The following is a 22,476-nucleotide window of genomic DNA, read 5'->3' on the forward strand; positions in this document are numbered from 1 at the left end:
GGAGGAAACGGGATGGGGGAGGGGCTCGTGTTTGCATCCGCCCTGCCCTGGGCTTTGGGATTACCAGCATTCACCTGTTTGCATCGTGCTGAAGGGTTTCTTTGGCAAACCCTCCCGAGGTCCAAACTACCATTCACGATATTTTACAGGTTTGACTCATGCCCTGTTTGGGTTTGGCGTCGCTGTCAACCCACGAGGCTGAGCACCACCGACAGGCAATAATTAGCACGCTGCCCAGCAGGGGCACCAACTAAGGAGAGCCCAGATCCCTAGCAGTGACCACAGGGCCAAAGAACCTGCACTCCCCCGTAGCTCCTTCTGGCCCCCTGCCCCAGCGAGGCTCAAAGGGACAGCCTCAAGGCACATCGGCTCCTTCTGCCACGCCACACGGGAGGTTTCAGCTCATGGAGTCACTTTCAAAGAGCCTGCGGTACTTCCGGATGTGTGGTTTACCTAGGAGCATTCCAGCTGTGCTAATGATTTTTTTTTTTAAATCAACTTACACCCTGTCACTCTCGTTCTCCCTGTAGCACTGAGATGTGCTTTTCTTTGCCTACATTACTGACAGCTGGAACAATTGCACTGAGAAATAGGGGAAGCAGGGCTCAGCCGGCTTGAAAAGGCCAGACGTGTCCACCTGTCTAAGGGACGTGACATCCAGCTGGGTGGAATCCCTGCACATCACTCAGGACTACATTCCAAACATGTTCTACCCCTGCGATCACCCGGAGGGACGAGGCAGCTCCTGAGAAAGAGGCGCCCGTGAATACTATCCTTCAGTACTAAGATTTCGCCTTCAGAGCCTACGGGCCTGGTGTCCTGAGCCGGACATGCGGCCTCCCAGGCTGGCCCTGGGGGAAGCTCGGGCTTCCAGCAAGGACCTGGAGGGAAGATGCCAGGCACTCACCCGTCATGTTCGCCTTCCTCTGCCTCTTCTGTGGAAATGGCACGGACAGACGGATGGAAGGTGTGGGGAGATGGCTGGGGATGCCCTTCCCATTTATAGCAGCCTCTCCTACACATCTAATTAGAATTCTAATGAGGTGGGCGAGGCACCAGGTCAGGCCTGTAGTGCCTGTAAACGTTTCCCTTACGACATACTTGTCACCCAATGGAAGGTCATCCTGCTTGTGCAAGACCAGCCTGGGCAGAAGAAGGGAGATAAGAAATGCCAGCAGTTTGCTTTTGTGATTTTTTTTTTTTAAGATGAAATCCCTGGATTGTAGAGTTTAGGAAATGATGTCATGCTTTTTCTCAAAGTACCTTGTCCAGAGCTGATGCTAAGGAGTCCTCTGGGAGGTCAAAAGGGTGTGTCTACAGAACCCAGGAGCAGAAAACGGCATGGTCGTTTCTCCATGTGCACAGTTTTGGTGTTTTCTGCTTGCACAAGAGGTAGGAGACATCATGGCTGGCTTGTTGAGGTTGCAGTTGGTTGGAGCTTGAAGCAGTGGGTTCTGATGCAAGCAGGGCCCTGGGCCATCACTGAACCTCAAAGCCTTGGAAGCCCCGTCTGAGACCAGGGCATTGTGTCCACCCTTCGCTCCCTAAGTGCTGAGAACAATCAAATGAGGTGGTACTCGTGTGAAGTGCATGGATGTGGACTGCAATGGAGTAAATCCAGACCCAGGGGAGACTGTTCTTTCTAAAGAGGCAGCAAGGACAGCCACAGTTAGTTATGGTGACACGGTTTCATCCTGGTTCAGCCTCACGGTCTCTGCAGGGGGGTGGGCGTAGGTCACTGTCTCTCTCTCGGTCCAGATTCTACAATGGTTTGTAAAGGATCAGGGTAGGGGGATGACCCTTGCCATCTGCATTTTGCCTTTGCTGGTTTGTCATTTACACATTGTTCAGAAAATCTTAGTGTGGATATTTACAAGTACCGGGGTTTCCTGTGATGGACAAAGGAGTCAGGACAAAGCAGACATTGCTCAAGGTCTCCCCCAGGGATGGAGTGGGAAGGAAGACCAAGCACCACAATGACAAGATCAGGTCTCTAGGGAGAAGGTGGGAAGACTGAGCCTCCAGGAAGGTGAGACTGGACAGACCAGCGGGATGGAAAAGAGGAATCGGCATCCTCCGTCTGTCCTCTTGGTTCCTGCAGCATCTCGTACCTGGCATACTTTGGGACCCTGATGACCATACGCTCCTCATTGCGCTGGTTCCTGTGCTTAGGTCTGCCCCCATCCCAGGACTGAGCTCTTGAAAATAGTTTGTGTACTATTTGCATCTTTTCTGAGCTGAGTGGAGGGCTTGGTGCATGGCAGGAGTACACGTATTTTTGAATAAGTCAATCAATCCGTCACCATATACATGGAAATATGAACTACCATTAATTTGGTGCTCATTGTGGGCAGGTCAAACACTTCACATCTATTACATTTTCTCATCTTTAGAGCAATCCCATGACACTGGTACTATTATTGCTGTCTTGCAGCCGGGAGAAATGGGTGAACTTGAGTGTTTGCAAGCTGGAGATTCACATCCATATGTGAGCGACTCCAGAGCCTATTTGAAATCGGCTGGCCAAGCGAGGTGGGAAACACTGAGTTCTCTGGTGGGTCCGAGTAGGGTGACATTGTGCCCACACCAGGCAGAACACGGCCCCCTCTTGGCTCCGGCAGATAACCAAGAAGAGAGAGGAGGGCAGAGGGATGTATGGCATGATGTGCTGGACTCCAGTTAGGAAGTCTGAGTCTTGGCCCCTGCTGTGCACTGGCCGTGACCCTGAGCAAAGCCCTCCTTATGCTGAGTCAGTCCTGCGGAAACCCTGAGAACTGTGTGCATTGTTTTAGCTGAGGGTCTGAAAGTCCACCATACACTCTTGAGTGTGGCATCAAGAGGGTTTTGTTTATTATGACTCCCGTTGTCGTCTGCTGGGAGCTGAGAATTGGATCCTGGGCACTCCTTTCAGAACACATTGCCTGAAGATGTGCTGCTTTGTCCTGTGGTTGGTTTCAAACTGAAAATGATTAAGGCTCACAAGGCTCAGGAAGAAACGTTGACTTTCCCCCTTCTCCAACTGCCTAAAGTGTTTTTTGCTTGTTTGTTTGTTTGTTTTTTGTTTTTTAGAGAGGATCTGCTCCAGGAAGGGAGCTGTCACCATAGATGATGGCAGTATGACATGAACTAGGTTTGGTGGACAGGGAGGAGCCTAGGAAATTGCTCTGATCCAAATTCTTCTTTTGTCCCATTGTTCCTGGATGGCCCAGCAAAGATCTGCTCACCAAACCCTTACACTTCCCATTCTTCCTGTGCCTGGCCTTCCTTCTCTCTGAAGCCCCAGACCCTTTAGTCCTTAGTCCAGAATGACACAGATACCTCATTTTGCCTCTGGAACCTCTCAAGTTCATGTGGGTTCTCTGCCTGGATGTAATTAAATTTGATTTTCTTCTGTTAATCTGTTTCATATCAATTTAATTCATAGAGCAGCCAGAAGAACCTTGAGGGGCAGAGGAAGATTTTTTCCTCCCCAATAGTTGGCCTAGCTGGCAGAAGAGACTTCCCTGGCTAGAGAAGCTGCAGAGGACAGATCCTAGGACCAACCACCAGCAGAGGTAAGAATTCTTACCCTGACAGCAGCCTGGACACTCTGTCTGCGAGGTCTGGTGGAACCAAAGTGGGGAGAGTCCTTTGTCTCTCTCTGAATTGAGATTAACAGGAAAAATGTTTGTGGAAGTAGTTCCTTGGATTTAGTGGTTCTGGTAAATATGGGTTTATGGATCCATTTCCCCTCAGAGAGAGTCACTGCCTTTCCCCATCTGTGTCTCTCCTGTCCTTTGTCATGAGAAGGAAAAGCCGCAGAGGTACAAACACAGGCATAGGTCCTATAAGCCTGCAGCTGGAGCAGCCTCACAGACCCGGGAGCTCATGGTTCTCACCACATCAGCACCTGTTGAGACAAACGTGCTGTGGGTCCACATGAAAGGGAAATAAAGGCTGTTGCTAAGCAACATCTTAGAAGCCAAAGTCACAAATGGGTGGGCACAGGTGCAGCATTTAGGAGCACTTAGAGCACTGGCCACCTAACCCTGAGACCCCCTTGTTAGGAGAAGTGGGCCACAGAATGGGTTAGGGGGCACTAGGTTACCTGACAACCTCAAGGACACTTCTGTGGGACCAGGAGCTCTGTAAGACAACACACAGTCCCCCACCCCACAGCTCATGCTCTGAGGGACCCAAGGCTCAGCTAAAGCTGTCCATGTGCATATAAAAGATACTGGGTGAGTTTTTCCTTTCGTCTTGTTCTGGGTTCTGAGACCTTCACTTAGGACCCGTGAGGATACTCTCTCTGCTCTCCATCACTGGGAGGAGCGCTTACTGGAAGTGCAAGAGGCTTGTGCTCCAAGGTCTGCTCTTTGCCCAGCTGTGCCAGATCTTGTGGGGGGAAAAAAGCCTTTAGGACACCTAGCTTGCTCCATTGGTAGAGCGCGCGACTCTTGATTTCAGTGTTATGAGTTCAAGCCCCATGTTGGGTGTAGAGATGACTTAAAAATAAAATCCTAAAAAAAAAAAAAAAAAAAAAAAAAAAAGAGAGAGAGAGAGAGAGACTTTAAAGCTACAATTCTTGTTTTTTGCCTCCTGACTCTTTGAAAGGGCAAAAGCATGACTGAGAGAATGCAAAACCTGTTCCCTATCTGCCTCCAGACAATGGCAGAGGTTGCAAGAAACGAAAACATTAAAAGAAAATTTGTGCTGGACTTAAGAAAAAAGGAAAGCTTAAGAAGCCATTTCCCAAACCCCATCACACTCAGAAAGTTCATTTTTCTTCTCCTGAGGCACAATTTCCCCTCAAATGATGGGTCAGCTGAACTTTGGCCACTCCCCAGAGCCCACCATTAAACCTAAAATAGAGGATGGGGAGCCGGATTTCTTAATTGACACCGTTGTGATTTTCTCCACCGTCTGCTCAGAGGATTTTCCTCCTCCACCCCCTCCGATTCCATCCAGCTTGTCTGAGTCTCCAGCCCACGTCCCAACCAGCCCCGATATCTTCAGCTCTCTTAACACCATTCATGCCTTTCTAGTTTCTTCTTATTTTAAGATTTTATTTATTTGACAAAGAGAGAGAGAGAGCGCGCGCGCAAGGAAGGGGAGGGACAGAGGGAGAGGGAGAAGCAGACTCCCCGCTGAGCAGGGAGCCAGACTCAGGTTGGATTCCAGGACCCTGAGATCATGACCTGAACTGAAGGTAGATGCTTAACTGACTGAGCCACCCAGGCATCCCATGCCTTTTGAGTTTCAAACTGCTCACCAGCAAGCCTTTTCGGTAGAGAGATGTGTTACATAAATTTAATGGCACTACAAAATGTAGTGAAAAAGCCATTTTTGTCTCCCTTCCCTCAGACCAAGTCCCAAATCTCCTACTTCCTTTGCTAGAACTCATTCTGAATTAATTCCCCTGAAAGGGATGTCTTTTTTTTTTTTTTTAAGATTTTATTTATTTATTTGAGAGAGAGAAAGATGAGCAGGAAGAAGGGGAACCAGAGGGAGAGGCAGACTTCCTGCTGAGTGCAGAGTCAACAGGGCTCCATCCCAGGACCCTGAGATCATGACCTGAGCTGAAGTCAGACGCTTAACTGACTGAGCCATCAGGAGCCCCTCAAGAGAATGTCTTTAAAAGATGTCCTGATTAGTCCCTGGGCTACACACACAAACAGCTGGATTGAGTGCCAAGCCTGTGTGCATTGCATTAAGCCGGAAAAGGAAAAAAAAAAAAAAAAAAAGGATTCCATTAGTAGTTCCATACAGGTTTCCCCCACTATAGATAAGCAGAGTGTCCCCATGAAATCTTTCGAAAGCCAAAGTGGCAGAAAATGAGGAAAGCAATTGCTATAAATTTATATGAAAAAAAAATTTTTTTAGGTGTTCCTGGACCCCAAATTAACCTCTTTGGTTTTGCTGATACCTTACGACACATCTTGCTAACAGATGCACAGAATAAATTGAGACAAAGCATGGATGCTCACAGGCCCACTGAGAAGCTATGGTGTCTTGAGGCTGAGATGCTGAGCGTAGGTCCCAGGGAAGGAGCTCGGTGGGGCAGCCCTCAGCGCCGGTGGTACGTGCGGCCTCCATAAGGGCTCACTGCAGAACAAACGCGGAGTGCTATTTTTGCTTTTTGCCCTTTCTCCCCGTAAAAATGAAAATCCCCTTGGGATTTCAGTTAGCGAAAGCAGGGATTCATGTAGGTCTTTCGTAAATGCCAAGTGGTATAACGCAAACTCTTGAAAAGCGGGAGACCCCTGGATCCTCTCTCCAGCCTGGCGGAGTGAGGAGTTGAATCCGTAACAGACTTTCTCTGGTTAGCAGGGTGTACTTTTCCATACTTCACCATGGAACACTCTAATCTTGCCAGCGAAGAAAGAAGGTAAATCTGACGGAGACTGGAATGTGATCTATCTATTCGTACAGGATCTCAGGGCCATAAACCTTCGCTCTTCCTCTACATCCTGCCATCCCAGGTCTGGCCATTATTCTTAGCTCCGTTCCTGCTGAGACAGTCTGGTGTATCGTAATTGATCTCTGCTCAGCTTTCTTTTCTCTCCCATTGCACCCTGACTTGCAAATTTCTTTTTGCATCTGCATTCAGAGGGGGACAATTAACACAGACTTGCAAACTTCAGGAATATTTCGAGCCTCCCTCAGTATTTTCCAAGCACTTAGAGCGCGAGCACAGGCAGACAGAATGGCAGGCAGAGGCAGAGGGAGAAGCAGGCTCCCTGCTGAGCAAGGAGCCCGATGTGGGACTCAATCCCAGGACGCTGGGATCATGACCTGAGCCGAAGGCAGCTGCTTGACCAACTGAGCCACCCAGGCGTCCCCAGACTTGGATTCTATAGCCTTTACCCAGGGCTCCATACTTGTTCACTCTGTTGATGGTCTTTTACTTTGTGATCAAACTAAGCTCTTACAGACCCTCATCCTGCTCAAGGCACGAGCTGACCCAGGCCAGAGAGCCCCCAGACCTAATTTCAATGGGCGCAAACAACTATTACCTTCTTAGGATATGAGTTCATGTCGGGACATTCGAAAGCTCACCCTAAAATGTGTTGAGTCAGTTTTGTCTGTTTCTTTCCCCCAAACGAGAAAGCGGTTACATAAATTTTCAGGGGCAGCTGGCCATGGCTGCCTGTGGATCCTTAATTTTGCAACTCTTGTTAAACGTCTGTATGCCCTTCTCCTAGATACCATATATCCCAGCCCTCACAGACAGGAGCCTCCTTCGAAGCCTTGGAACTAACACGCCAGCACCCCCAGCTCTTGGCTTACTGAATTATAACAAATCTTTACATGTATCCTGCCATAAAAATCGTGGGATTCCTACCAGCATCTTAGGGCAATCTTGTGTCTCTCGGATATGTCTTACAGGTTTATTTCTCATGCCAGTTCGACCTTGCGGTATCAGGTATGATCTCATGCTCACATGCAGTAGTGGCTTCTGCCAGCTTGAATGACAAAGCCAACGCACTTACATTAAGTTTCCACATTCATCTCTGTATTCCCCATGCGGTGTCCGCTCTCTCATGTTCATAAAACCCAGCGCCCCTCTACACAGTGACAGACCACTTGTGTACAAGCTCTTGACTAACCCTTCCATCATCTTAGATGGTTGTCACACTTGAAATCCAGCTACCTTCCTGACCCCCCCCCCCCCGATAATGGAGAGTCCACTCTACTCCCATGATTGCCTTTCAGGTTTAGACGTGGTCTCAAATCCCAAGAGGATCTCTCAGACATCCCTTTAAAACACCCAGACGGACTTCTATTTTGTGAAGGCTCCTAGAAATGATCTTTCTGGGCAGACACAATAATTATGGCTATGCCATAGTTTCCCCTGCTGTGAACAGTGGAGACCTCTTCTTTGCCTGTTAAAATCAGCCCATACTGCTGAACTCCTGGCTCTTACTAGAGCTCGCATGTTGGCAGCAGGGAAAACTGCCACTATTGAGGCAAGCTACAAACACGCTTTTGAAGGCTGTTGTGCTGTTGGCACAATTTGGAAATTCTCTGAATTCTTCACCTCTGCTGGTACTCCAGTTGCTAATGGGCACATAATTGCTGGCCTATTACAAGCTATTCACCTCTCTTCTAAAGTCACCATGGTTCATTTGTTCATTGTTCCCAAATTAAGGAAACCAATGCTATATCTTTAGGAAATGATAGGACTAACAGAGCTGCTAACTATGCAGCCCTAAATGGACCCCTTTATCCACTCTCCACCCAATTTGCAAACCTGCCTTTATCCTTGACAAATACTATCAACTCGTAGGCACATACCCCACAATCTGAAAAAGACAGTACCATACAAAAGGATGCCAAACAATTATCAAATGGATTATATATTTCTCTTCTCTCTCTCTCTCTTTTTTTTTTTAACCCTTTGGCTTGTGCTTTTCTTCCGCCAAATGGGACATATGGACAGACAGGAAATAGTTAAAGAACAAAAAGTCAGTTGGTTTTGCCTTAGCATCCACAAAATTCCTGACCAAATTATTTTCCTGTGTAACTAGTTGTGAATCTCACCAAATTTCTGGAAGAAATTGGTATGCTTAGGAAGTCCTCCTAGGCCCGTGCTACCCTTTGCTGTCCTTCTGATGGACTTTGTACATTTGCCCTCAGCTTTGGGCTGTTCTCACTGTTTGGTTATTGTCTGCGTATTTAGCAGTGGACTGATGCCATCCGACCAGACCAGCTCATGCTGCAAGAGTGGTGAAGAAATTAATAACTGAGATTGTTTCTCATTTTGGCATCTGTTTAGGGACGGAATCAGATCAAGGAACTCATTTTACAGCAGAGATAAACCACTTCCTTGCAAAAACTCTGGGGTACTCATTAAGATTTCATACCCTGTATCATCCTTGATCATCAGGGCAAGTGGAACATAACAATCTGGACAGAAAAAGGACTTTAGGAAACATCTGTCAAGCAATCAGACTTAAATGTCCAGAAGCATGTCCTTGGCTCTTATAAAGATCCAGAATACTCCAAATAGGGGACATGGAAGTAGCATGTGAGTACCCAGTGCCTATGGGGATCTCTCAAACTCCTGTGGGTTAAGTGAACATTACAGGGACTGAAGTGAACAAGTTAATGCCATGACTAGCTATCTGTGAGCATAACTAGTATGCTTGAAGCATATCACCAATAGGTAAAAAAGGCATGGCGCCCACTGACGGGCGAACTTTGCCACCCCTTCCGACCAGAAGACTGGGCATGCATCAAAGTCTTTAGAAGCAAACATGTGCTGTTTCCTCTCTGGGACAGACCTTATGAGTTACTGCTAATCACTCACACTGTTATCAAAATAAAAGAAAAATCCTCCTGGGTTCATGCCAACTACACCAAAGCAGACCCAGATCACTGGTCTCAAGACCATTGCCTTACAGGTAACCTTAAAATGAGGATTTCCGTGGGACGCCTGGGTGGCTCAGTTGGTTAAGCAGCTGCCTTCGGCTCAGGTCATGATCCCAGCGTCCTGGGATCGAGTCCCATATCGGGCTCCTTGCTCCGCAGGGAGCCTGCTTCTCTCTCTGACTCTGCCTTCCACTCTGTCTGCCTGTGCTCGCTCTCTCTCTCACAAATAAATAAATAAAATCTTAAAAAAAAAAAAAATGAGGATTTCCGGAGCCAATTCCCAGGCCCCAGAAGTGGTCAGCGTCACGAAGAAGACAGCTTTTCCCAAGATCATGGAGTAGGCAACTTTCCTTTCACCTGTCTCTCCTTTAAAACAAATGAGGAAGTAAACAAACAGAAACACCCTACCTTCACTCTACAACCCAGCAACAACTACAAAATCAAACACTCCTTTTCTTATTAAGACTTTTCCATATTCATGAATCACAAAGTTGGCTGGAGACCACAGGTCTTGATCTATCCCACTTCCTATCTCTAAGTTTCCACTCTGGGCGTCTTTTCGATCTGTGTCTTGGCCTTATTAGCAGCACTCCTTTTCAATAGGTCGCGTGCAGAGTGCGTATCCCCCATGCCAGGTGGCCGCACCCAGCCCCATTACTGGATGGCCCCACTCCTGGGACTGGGAGCTGCTCTAAGGAGCCATGGGGACATGTGTTTCCACTTGTTTTTCCCTGTTTGTCCTCATTATAATCTGTGCCTTCCCTCCCATGACGACGGCTCCCTCGCCACTTGGCGACTAACTTGTTTCTCTCTCCATAGTCGCAGGCTCAGCTTTTAAGATAGGAAATTTCCAGGAAGCTTCAGAGGAGGGAACCCTGGAGGTTCAGAACGCGTTGCCCTAAGATGTGCTGCTTTGTCCTGTGGTTGGTTTCAAACTGAAAATGATCAAGGCCCACAAGACTCAGGAAGACACATGGACCTCCCCTCTTCCCCAACTGCCTAAAATGTTTCTTTTTTTAGAGAGGGCCTGCTCCAGGAAGGGAACTATCACCATAGATAATGTCAGTGTGACATAAACTAGGTTTGAACAGGGAGGAGCCCAGCAAGTTGGCCTGATCCAAGTTCTTCTTTTGTCCCGTTGTTCCTGGATGGCCCAGCAAAGATCTGCTCACCAAACCTTTACCCTTCCCATTCTTCCCATGCCTGGCCTTCCTTCCCTCTGAAGCCCCAGACCCCTTAGTCCTTAGTCCAGAATGACACAGATGCCTCATTTTGCCTGACTGGAATCGCTCATGTATATGTGGGTTCTTTGCATGGATATAATCAAATTTGATTTTCTCCTCTTAATGGTCTCATCCCAATTTAATTCATAGAGCAGCTAGAAGAAACTCGAGGGCCAGAGGAACTTTTTCTTCCCCAACAGTTTCAGTGACCTGGCCAGGTCCCTTGTAGAGGTGATGGGGAGGTGGTGGTGTGGAGGTCACACAGACGTGGGTCCAAATTCCGGTTCTGCCAGGTCATCTCACTTTTCAGAGCCTCTGTTTCCTCATCTGTAAAGTTGTGTTTGAGGTGCAGCAAGAATCAAAACAATGAATAGAAAGTGCTTAGCACACTGTCTGCCTGGCATAGCCCAGTGTAATCCATTTAGTGTGGGCGTCACTAGTCTTCTTATAACCCTTATAGAACCCTCCAGTCCTGAGTGGTGCAGATTTTGCCCCAGGACCCACAAGCATGGACAGTGGTGCCTGCCCACTTGGTCTTCCCTTGGAAAGGTCTGTGGCTGATCAGTCTTAACCCCAGTGTGGTAGAAAGAGTCCCAGGTTGGATTCAGAAGACCTGAGCTCTGTGGCATGCCCACCGTGGGACCTAGATGGAAATCTTTTACTTCTCTGAGCCTCAGTTTCCTCCCAAGGTTGTAGCAAGGCTCAACACCATGAAATCCTACGTATGACACTCCTCTGTAGATAAGGTGGTGTTGCACAGACATCAGGGCTGGGCTTCTTCCTCCTCTCCCTGCTTCCTCGGCCAGCTCCCCTACAACCTGCTGACCGATACACAGCAGGGCCCTGCCTGTGCCACCCGAGTCTGCCCTGAGTTGGCCTGACGTTAGCTGCTGGAGGATTGCACCATGGCTGTAGCCACAGCCCCAATAATTTGCATGCTTATGTCACAATTTTAGCTAAATGACTTTCAGTTCATAGGTGGAGTCACCCAGCTACAAGCAGGATGAAATTCCTGCTTGGCCACACTCTGCACCTTGAACTCCAGTTAAAATGGAACATGCACATATGGTTTTGTTTTTTTTTTAAGATTTATTTATTTATTTGAGTGGGGAGAGGGGAGGAGGGTGAGGGTGAGAATCTCAAGCAGACTCCACACTAAGCACAGAGCTGGACATGGGGCTCGATCTCACGACCCTGAGATCATGACCTGAGCCAAAACCAAGAATCAGATGCTCAACTGATTGTGCCACCCAGGCACCTCCAAGTATGGGCTTTTTTTAAAAAAAAGACAACATTGGGTGATGGGAATTAAAGAGGACACATGATATTATGAGCACTGGATGTTATATGCAACTAATGAATCATTAAACATTATATCAAAAACTAATGATGTACTATACCTTGGCTAATTGAATTTAAATTAAAAAATTAAAAAAAACTTTTAAAGGCAATATTAATTAATCATTTGCCTTTTTCCTCCCTGCAATTAAGGGATTTAGAGCTGCTGGAGTTTTGCAACCTGTGGAGAGACACAGAATCTTATGCAATGGCATCAACCCGGGTTTTCTTCAAGCCCAAGGATCCCCTTTTCTGACAAATTTCTCTTGAAAACTCCAGTGGTGGAGAACTTGCCCCTCTCCAAGCAGCCCACACCCTCCCTAGCCAGCTCTGGTTGTAACAGTCCTTTCTGGAGTTCTTCTGTTCAAGGACAGTCTTCCCCCATTTCATAGGAGCTCCATGAGGGCAGGAATTGTCTACATCCAAGACTGGCATCCATTAGTGCATCGCCGTGCCGGGGGCAGGCCAGGAGCTCTCAGTAAGCTGGGGTTCAAGTGCATTGAAAGGACCAGAAAGTTCTTCCTCATTTGAACTGAGAATTTGTCCCCCTAGAGCATCTACCTGCTTCCCCTGAAACCCCTCATTGAGCCCACATGAAATAAGTCTGTTTTTCCTCCACCCAACCATGACCATGTTCTCCCCCAGCACGGGGGCAAATCTGGCAAACACCTCCCCCATGCCCCGCAATACATTTTCTCTTCTCCGGGTTCAGTGTCCGTGTCTTCAACCATTCCTGATGAGTCTGATTTAGAAATCGCTCCCTGTCTTGGTGAGATCATGTTATTCCTTCCTCTGAAAACTTCAGTGGCTCTCCGTGGACTCCTGCAGCCTCAATTCCCTAGTCTGGCATGAGGGCCCTCCAGTGTATATTCAAACTTAATTCCATTGTTTCCTCCTCAACAAAACGCATTGAATCTTTTTTCCTAGAACCGGACCTCCTTGTCCCTGCCTCGACACTGCAATGCCGTTGCAGGCAACACCTTCTCCATCCCTTCCGGCTCTAGGTCTCATCCCTACCAAAGCCCCAAGCAAGTCCCTCCCTCCCTCCCGATCCTGCCAGTGTATTGCAGAAAGAGGGTTTGCAATGAAACCGGCAAATCTCGGTGTCAGTCTCAGAGACACATTTTCACTGGTCACAAGCGTGTATTTTTATAATCACACTGACCCTGGGCAAATCACTTAAATTCTCTGAACCTAAGGCTTCTCCTTTGAAAAATGGGGGGATCCCCATACCCCTCACTCTCTAGAGCAGTCTGAGGAGCTGTGAGATGACCTATGGAAAGCCCTTGGTACATGACAAGACACGTGGACACCCCCACCTCAGCGCCTCTCGGACATGCCCTGTGCCATTCACCAGGCACTAACAATACACTACCTAGATGTGTCAGGGATGCCTCCTTGGGCGGGGAGTGTGCCAGCCCACACGGCTGGCTGCCATTTCCTGATGCCAGGCTCTGTGTGAGGAGTTTCGTAGCAGTTAACTTTTAAGCCTCCTGACAACCCCAGGAAGGAGCTACTCCTATCCTGTGGCACAGATCAGAAACCAGAGGCTGGGAGAAGCTATGGAACTTGTCAAGCTTCCGCCGCTGACCAGTCACAGCACCAGGGTCTAGAATCTCAAGGTCTGAAATCACGTCTGCCTCACGGCAGAGGCCCCGCCTCCACCACTCTGTCTCCGACAAATTCTCTGGTTCAGTGAAACCAGGGTCTTGCATTCAGTAGGCTATCCCGGATCCTGGCGATGATGGTGTTAATAACCCAGGGCTGAACAGGAAGGTGAGCCCATTTCCAGGACTAAGAGCAAAGATTCCATTTTAATGAGTTCACACCCAAATGTTCCACTCCTGCCCAAATCAGCAAAACTTTGAGGGAAGAGTAGACGTGTAGAAGCCCTTATAACTCCTGTTGTATTCATCTCATCAGATGCCTGCTCGCGTGATATCAGTGCTGAGGGACACCCAGCCCCCGAGAAGACAGATGGGGAGTGATGGAACTTTTTTTTTAAAGACAGAAACTGATAAGAACTAAAGGGGTGTGCATACCGCTCATGGAGAGAGTCCAGAAGAAATGATTTATACCATTGTGGAGATAAGAGTTATTTATTGAGAAGGATGCCATTCGGGCATACCCTGAAGGTCAAGATCACAGGGAGACATTCCTGGCGGGAGGAAAGTGAATGGAGGACTGTACATGGTTCTGCCCAGGAAGTCTGCGAATGAGTTTATCAGAAGTGCTGAGTGCCCAAGAGCAACGGGAAGGGGACAGAGAGGCCCTGTTCCAAAGGGAAACAGAAGGAAGGCACTTTCACCCAGAGGCGGGGGGGAAGGTAGAACGTTGGGCAGCGCCAGCTTGCCTTGGGTCGGAGGCCTCCTGATGGACACGTGGATTCCTCTGCCCGGCTGTCCCTGTGAGCCCAGTCGCAGAAAAGCCAGACTGCGGGGAGAGGAGAAGCTGCAGCCCATTCTGTGCGGGCTCCCAGGCCATGACCGGGAAAGCCACGTGGTGGTTTGCATCAGAACAGAGGCAAGCAGAGCACACTTGAGGACAGGGACGCCAGAGAGCAGGTCATCGGGGCTGTGTTAAGTCCCAGAAAGGAAATGATCTGAGAATTCATCCAGCCTGACCTGATCATTTTAGAGATGAGGAAACAGGCCTTCGGAGAAAGAGTGACCAAGTAATCGACTGACCTGTGTCTCAAAGCCAGAAGAGCGTTTAAAGGTCATCCTTTTATGGATGAGGACGCCCATGTCTGAATCACCTGGGACTAGAGAGAGGCCTTTCTTGCCTTCTGTACCTGCTTTCCTCTGCACTGTCCATCTTTTCCTTTTGGACGAGAAACCCATGGCAGAAAGACCTATGGGGTGGCCTGCAAGAGTAGGGAAGTATTTGCCCCTGTTCAGTAGCAGCAAATATTATTCGATTGCTGAACACTCATACTATGGCCACAGAATTCGCTCTTACAATCACCCTCTCCCCTGATCCTTAGCCAGCCCCTAGGAAGCTGCCGTTGTTACAGGGGAGCAAGTGAATGCCCGGAGGGACCACAGCATCTTAAGAGAAGCCAGACTTAAGCGGGAGTCTTGAGTCGTACTTCCTCCCCACTTCGTGTTAGGGCTAATAGTAAGTGGGTTTCAGGAAAAGCATGTGTTTGGATCACACCTGTGCTGGCTTGCCACATGACAGAGCATAAGCTGCTTGAGCATAAAGGTAATTTAGGAAGAAGCCTAAAGGCCTGGGAGGGGGTATAAGGCAGTCCAGGGGAGTGCGGTAGGTGGACGGGCTGGGAGTCTGGTGGTGGAGGGTCCCAGCCCTGAGGTTCCCCTACTGGCAGACTGGGAACCAGGCACTCCCTCTCAGGGCCCACCTCTGCAGCTACCACCGCAATAAGAGAATTAGGTGGCTCGTTTATGCCCTGCCTCTAATCTGGATCCTTCCCAGGACTGGGGTGGGGAGAAGGGGGGCGTTGGGGAAGACTGAAGAATCAGTAGATCATCCTCTGAGGTCTCAAAAGAAAAGGAAAAAAAGATCTGAGGGGCAAACCATTGCTTCTGGATTCTATTCATTCACACAAACACACACACACACACACACACACACACACACACACACACACCATTTATTATGTCCATTGCACGGGGCTGTCTTTTGACATTTTGGGAGACGAAAAAATAAACACGTTTTAGGGAGGGCCATGACTATGAAACCAAAGGGTACATATTCTAATACATACAAAAGAACAGTTTATAACATTTGTTAATAAAGGGGAATGTTTTAGAAAAAAATGTGTTTGATAACAGGAAGCTTATTAAATCATGTCAGAGCCCCACATGCAGATATTAGAAAGGATGACGTAGATATTTATGTATTTGACATTGACAGATGTCTGTGATATGTTCACTAAAAACAAAATTATGTGCATGAGTGAACATATTTAAACAATTGTGTATGAATCTGATACACACATACATAGTTGCTGTCACAGAAAAAAATCTACTATGCCTAGTACACAGAAGATTTCCTGCTACAAAGTAAACAGTCATCTCTGTGGTGTTGTTAAATGATCTTGATACTTTATAAAATTCTCTGTTTTCTCAATTTTTATAAATCATATCACAAATCCCATCACCCATCTTTAGAATCAGAGAAACAAATTTCCATTTAAAAAAAATGACTAGGAGACTCCTGGGTGGCTTAGGCGGTTAAGTGTCTGCCTTTGGCTCAGGTAATGATCCCAGGGTCCTGGGATCGAGCTCCGCATCGGGCTTCCTGCTCAGTTAGGAGTCTGCTTTTCCCTCTCCCCACTCTCCCTGCCTCTGCTCTTTCTCTTTCTCTTTCCATCAAAAAAACAAAATCTTAAGGAAAAAATGACCAGTTAATCACAGATGTTAATGATTTACATAAATACAAAGTGGATTCAAAAACTGTGATATAAGATGATTCATCTTGTGATGGATCTTTGTAACAAATGTAGGAATTTTAAAAGCCTAGGATGTCATTCAACAAAAGGCATATGGTTTGTATCCTTGATTTTGCTTTGCTGTATTGTCCGGTGTCTATAATGAATCTGTATAAACTAGGTAACAAGAAAGAAAGAGTTTTTATTTTTTGAAGAAAGTCTTAATAAAATAGAGTCCCTGCCGTTAAGAGCTGATCATTTAACAGAGGAGCTGAGAGCAGAATATACCTGACTGAAGTAGGCCTCAGGGATCCATAGGCTCACCTTCTGTAGATGGTGAATAACCAAAATGGGGTAAGGACACAAGGAAAGATTTATGGAAGAGAGAGCATGTCCTTCTCCAAACACTGCCCCTGGCTTCAAAGGTGGACATGAAGAAACAAAAATTGGAAGAAAGGTATTCTCAGCCGAGAAAGGCCCACTGGATCAACACTTCCTTAGGATACCACTGCGAAACCCCACCCCGCACCCCCTCCTCCCCGCCCCGAGCATCATGCTTCATCATTATCAAGCTAGCTCATGTCTTTTCCAACGAGGCAGCTAGGAATGAGTGCCAAGGGTCCACTCTGATTTGATCTTGTTACATATCGAACAGCTAAGTAAAAATGGATTCAGCACTAGACAATGTACTAATGAATTATTTCACAGCTCAAGTATTGGCTCTTGGCTAGATTTGATTGGCAGCTGAGGTCTTCATCAAGTTTATCCAGCATTGGAACTTCTTGCATTGTCAAGGACCAGCAGGAAGATCCCAAGCAGCAGATTTAGATCTTGGTTTCATGCACCTATGAAAAAAAAAAAAAAACAACAACCTCTAAAGCTTGTTCCTGGCATGGTATGAATTTTCTTCAACACAAGGAGGTTGTGTTCTTTGCTCTCTCCTGGAAGAGATCCGGGATAACCAGAACGGTAGGAGGTGAGTTCTGAGAATGGCTCTGTTCACCTCACTGGAATGTAAAGATCTGGAAAGTCCAAATGAGTCCAGCTCTTAAAGGTGCAGGGATATTCTACTAAATCTCAGTAGGAACAGCAGAGTCCGTGATGTGTGAGTCACAACCCTTTCCCCTCCAGCTCCACGCGAGGAGAGCTCTACTCCAGGCAGGGGACTCTTCCTCCGGTGCCCGTTCATCTGTGTCATGGAACAACTGGGCCCTTGACCTTGGAGAGTCTGGATTTTAGAGGTTTTTAGTCCCACAGCTTTTGGTTTTGTTTTGTCTTTAATAGTAGAGCCTATTTTTAAAGGCAAACTTTGGTACTCCCAGGACTGTAAAGCCTAGATTCCCCAGTATGGCAGAAAGCAAGGAAACAGGACTAAGAATCAAGACATTTGGTGTCAGGTACTTACTGTTTTCTTGGGCAAGTCACTTCCCCTTTCTGGGCTTTCACTCCTAGGCGAGAGAGAGAGAGAGAGAATGCCCATTTAGGAAGACAACTCAGCACTGTCCCAAAGACTCAAAAGTCATGATCAGACTCTACTTTCCCCACAACCATCCCCTCCTAAGTTGTTCTTCTCTCCTCCATAAGTAACTCTCATGTCCTCTCTGTGTCTCTGTTTCTGTCTCTCTGTCTCTATCTCTCTGTCTCTCTCTCTCTGTTTCTCTTGTGTCTATTACAATATTTATTTCCTCAAAAGCTCTGGGAGATGTTTTGGAGTGTGTTAGAGATGAGGGTTGAATATACGTGCTTAGAGCTTCTGATATATGAAGGCTTAAAGCAAAAAGAATGTCCTGATGGGAGAGCTGAGAGCTGGGTCTGGGAGGAAACACAGGTAAGGGAAGCAATTGGTCATAAAGGGAAACTTGGAACAAGAAGAGTGGGACCGAAGTAGACTTACAAGTCCAGTAGGCAGGTAAGTCAGTAGGTTTGCTTCTCCCCTCATTCCTCCCTTCCTTTCCTAGTCTCTTTCCCTTCCATTCCCAAAAAAGAAAGGAGGAAGTGATCCTCAGTGCTTGCCATGTGCGAGCCACCATATTTGTTCCCGTATCAACTCCAAGTTTCTCTCACTTCCGCCATTCACACAGCATGTTCATGGGTTTGCTATCTCTGCCCTCTAGCTATACCATTACTTACTTAATACTTTTCTTTAAATTAACTCTCTTTTCTTTTCTCTTTGCCTTATATACCTACTTTAGCCCTGTACCTATCAATAACATCTCTAAGAGGGTTTTATATATTAGTACTTTTTTAATATACATTTAAATCAACATGTAACTATTAGAATTTAAAGATGTTTGTCCCCATGTTAGAGTTAAAGGTACCACACTTCAGGATACATATAGATTAGCTCATTTGGCCTTCCCAACTGCCTGAGGAGGTAGAGATGATTGCTACCCTACACTTGAGGAAACTCATATCCAGAAGGGTCAATCACGCACCCAATCTCATTAAGCTAGCAAAGACAAAGTAAGACTAGAAACTACTTATGTCTCCAAGGTCCATGGTCCTTCTCCAAACACTGCCCAATAGTGGGGCAGGGAGGAAGAAAAGAGCTGTCCAAAAACAAGATCAGTCCAAAGAGATTCCAATGCCTTTGATACAACCAGCTTGTTCAGTCTCCATAGAGCCAAGTGACATCGCCCATTCTTGCCTCCCTGGCAGACTCCTGGTTTCCTCCTCCATAATCAAGCCCTGTGTCTGGCACAAACCTGGTACTTGACTTGTGTCTGTCAAGTGGTGGCTTTGATCCAAGGGCCGATCCCACAGTGGCTGTCCTGGTGCCAAGTCTCCTAGAAGCCACCCCAAACCCTGCCCTTTGTGCTTGCCATCACTCAGATCATGACTTTTGGGTTCAGTTTCTTGCCCAGGCAAACAAGCCAGGGCTCTGCCTTCAAGTTGGGTCTTGGGAAGAGTTTTCTATTTTAGGTAGCACATCTATGACGGTGGGTGTTTATTCTGGAACTGTCTGAAAGCATTCTTTCATCTTCTCTTTTTACTGACAGCATCTAGCTTCCTAGTACAGACACCTTGTTTGGCAAAGAAGGGCAAGGTTCTCTGCCACTTCCCCCTTGGCCCCTGCACCCCGGTCCTTTTGGAGTGTAGTTCTTCCATGACACTGAGAGAACATGGTCAGGGTCTTGTGAGGATGACCTGGACTCAACATACCCCTCTGTTACATTCTCTGCCCTGCCAGTGGCTGGCTCTAGGTTTGGGGGGCATAGGGAAGAGACAGAAGAAGAGCATCAACAGCAACAGAGCAAAGGAACTGGTATTTCTTAGAGGCCTATTGTGTCTCAAACACTGTACTAGATACTTGATATCTGTTATCTCATTTGATAGTTTTAACAGCCTAGGAGCTTGACAAATAGGGTTATCATGCTCATTTTACAGATGAGGAAATCCAAGTCTGGAAGATTAAGTAACTTACTGATAGGCCAGGCAGCTATTAAAAGACAGAGCCAAGATTGGAACCAAGGTCTATCTGCCTCCATATGCTTTTCACTATACCAGGCGACCTTGTCTCTAGATGAGATAGAGTTCACAGGGGACAGAGAAATCATTTAGTGCAGGCTCTCTGCTTCACAGCACCAGTTCCTCAGAAAGAAGGAAGAGGCCAGAGTATTTTGAAAAAAGTTGGTTTAAGTAAAATTAAATAAATGTCTTTAGGACTTTTAGAGTCTTTAATATTCTGTGTGCATGAATCTCCAGGAGGGAGCTGTAGTGTGCAACAAATTACCCGATGAGACTGTTTATTTTCCTACCAAATACCCGAGAAACCAGAATTTTCCAGAACAGTCTGGAAAGTATTCATCAAATCGAATTCCCTTATTCTAAGCATAAAAAAAGGAGACAGGAGACTTGCCCAAGTAATATGACAAGCAGAAGCAGAGTAATTCCAAACACCCCAAACCTCACTCTTGCCTTGACTTTCCTTCTCAGTAGAGAGGCTCTACCCATTTCCTCAGTCATTAGGAATGAGGTAAAATACCCACTATGTGCCAGGCACTGGGTAAATGAGACACAGTGGTGACACAGCCCCACAGCAGTGCAGCGATGGTGCTGGTGATGGCACTGCCCTTGAACCAGGCTCGAGGGGCAGGGAGACTTCCTGGGAGATGGAGCAGGTCCAAGGGCTCTGCTCCTGCTGGATGCCAGCACACCTCATGAGAACCTGGAGCTTGTGCCCATGACCCCTGACACACATTATGGGTAGTAGGGTCATTTTAGGACTTTACCGCCTGTCCCATCCTCAAGACACTTCCTTCTTTGGGGACATTAAAAGAAGCACTAGTAGAGGTAGAGATTCCTTATTAAGCCCGCAACATAAGCTGAACAAGCCCCCGGGATGCTTCACAGCAGAAAATCAGAGCTGGAAGAGATCTTGGTGTCCATGAACCCCTGCCAAGCTGCAAACCGAGGAAGTGAAGCCTGGAAGCAGTGGTCTCCCAGTCCAGCACGGTGTGCCCACTCTCTCTGTGAGCCTATGGTCTCTGTGCAATGTGATACTTAAGCTCTTTGAGGTGGGAAATCAAAACACAGTATTTGTGAGCCTGTGTTCATCTGTGCAAAATAGGTAAAGGAAGGGAAGTACATCAAGGGCTCTCCTGCAAGGGAGCCTTCATGGTAAATTCTAGAAAAAAACAAGACTGGCTGCTCAGGTTCCAGGAGGTGGGTGTTTGGTCTAGCCTCTGCCTCTACATCACTGTGTGTTCTTGGGTGGCTGTCATTTCCCCTCTCTGGACCTGTTTCCTCATCTACAAGGAGAACGAAGTTGGGTTTGTGATGTTTCTTTCAGCTCTATAGTTCTACGAACGTTCCATAAGAAGGAGCTTCATGCCAAATGCCAAAGCATGGCTGACACCTGACTGCCTCTCAATGTCCCTGTTCTGTGGTCTCACCCTTTTAATCTCTGGACATTTATTGGGCACATTTTCTCTCTTGAGGTTATAGAACCTGTGTTTGAGAGATGCAAGGCCTGAGATAGGTAGGCTGCACTGCTGGCAGGGTATAAATGACAGGAAACTTGCTGGGGCAAGAGTGCCCTGATAAGACTGCTGCCTGAGCTGCAGGGAGGGAAGGTCCACCTGCCCCTGAGGGATCTTCTGGAGAATGTGGTCCCACCCCTCTGCGGGGCCCACAGCCATAGGCTTCAGCCAAGCGTAAGCCCTGATAAGAGTGCTGAGCTATAGACAGGGTGTTGCCTGTTGCCTTAGCAACCCAGAATAGGCACAGACCCCACTAGCTCTAAAGCTTCCAGCTCAGATCAGAGATTGTCCTTCCATCTTGCACTGTCTCCTTGCTTAGAGGGCATTTTTCTGAGGTCAGAGGTAGGCATTAAGTAACTACCATAGAGGAAGTGTCCTCTGTAGTTCAGGCTATCTCTGGTAGCCAGCTGTCAATGCTGAAATTCAGCTAGAACGATGGCCAGGATGATAATAGGTCTGGGAACCCAGTTCTTCTTGGAATATTTTAAGGGACTCCCCTCTAACTGGAGATGTTTAGCTGTGTGAGACAGAAGCATCACAATTATAGTCTTCAGAGCAGATGGGCTGTCACATTGAAGAGGGATTGGTTTTGTATGGATGGGCTCCAATATACAAGTAGCTGATTGGCAGGTTGAAGCTCAACGTAAGGACTACACTTTCCAGAACTCAGGTAAAGAGAAACAGTACATCGAGGGATGGTGGCTTTGTCCATTGAGGCTTGATGGTCGTGACAGAAATGTTTTGGAAACAGCTGGCAGATCAGCCAGGGTCAAGGTCATTACACCAGATGGTCAGCTTAAGGTCCCTTTCAATTTGGAGGTGTGACTTCTGGAGAAATCCTGATATGAAGACATTTGCCCCTCTGGGCAGAGGTTGCCCAGTAGTGTCTGAATCCTTCCTGAAAGAAAACAATTTGTACATTTTCTCCAAATACCTCTGGATTTGTGGAAACCATATCCTTTCTCTCACCGATATTCTGTCATCCCTCCTTTTAGACTAGGATAATAAATGTCCTAAACTTGTAAGATTTCTCTCTCTTCTATCCTGAAATTCTTGGAGAATAAATAAACATTCTCCTCTCTGTTGAGACATTGATCCCACAAACTGGAATTTCAGTACCCCGTGTTGCCCACATCTGTGTATGTGTGTGTTTGTGTATTTTTCCACTTTCTTTGCCAAGCTG

At 47.1% G+C, this 22,476-nt stretch overlaps 1 protein-coding gene across 2 annotated transcripts in view; it reads right to left on the reverse strand.

Moving 5' to 3' along the window:
* TGM3 (transglutaminase 3) overlaps positions 1 to 22,476 on the reverse strand; it is a 108,462-nt gene that overhangs the window by 39,184 nt on the left and 46,802 nt on the right. For both annotated transcript variants that reach the window (XM_082745455.1, XM_082745456.1), the window contains 2 exons: positions 17,717 to 17,759; positions 4,319 to 4,499 (listed from right to left, as the gene is read on the reverse strand). In XM_082745455.1, the coding sequence (XP_082601581.1) occupies positions 4,319 to 4,418 (100 nt within the window). In that variant the 5' untranslated portion in view covers positions 4,419 to 4,499; positions 17,717 to 17,759. The remainder of the gene's footprint in view (positions 1 to 4,318; positions 4,500 to 17,716; positions 17,760 to 22,476) is intronic.

Source organism: Mustela nivalis (genome assembly GCF_964662115.1).
Source record: "Mustela nivalis genome assembly, chromosome: 8".
Lineage (NCBI taxonomy): Eukaryota > Metazoa > Chordata > Mammalia > Carnivora > Mustelidae > Mustela > Mustela nivalis.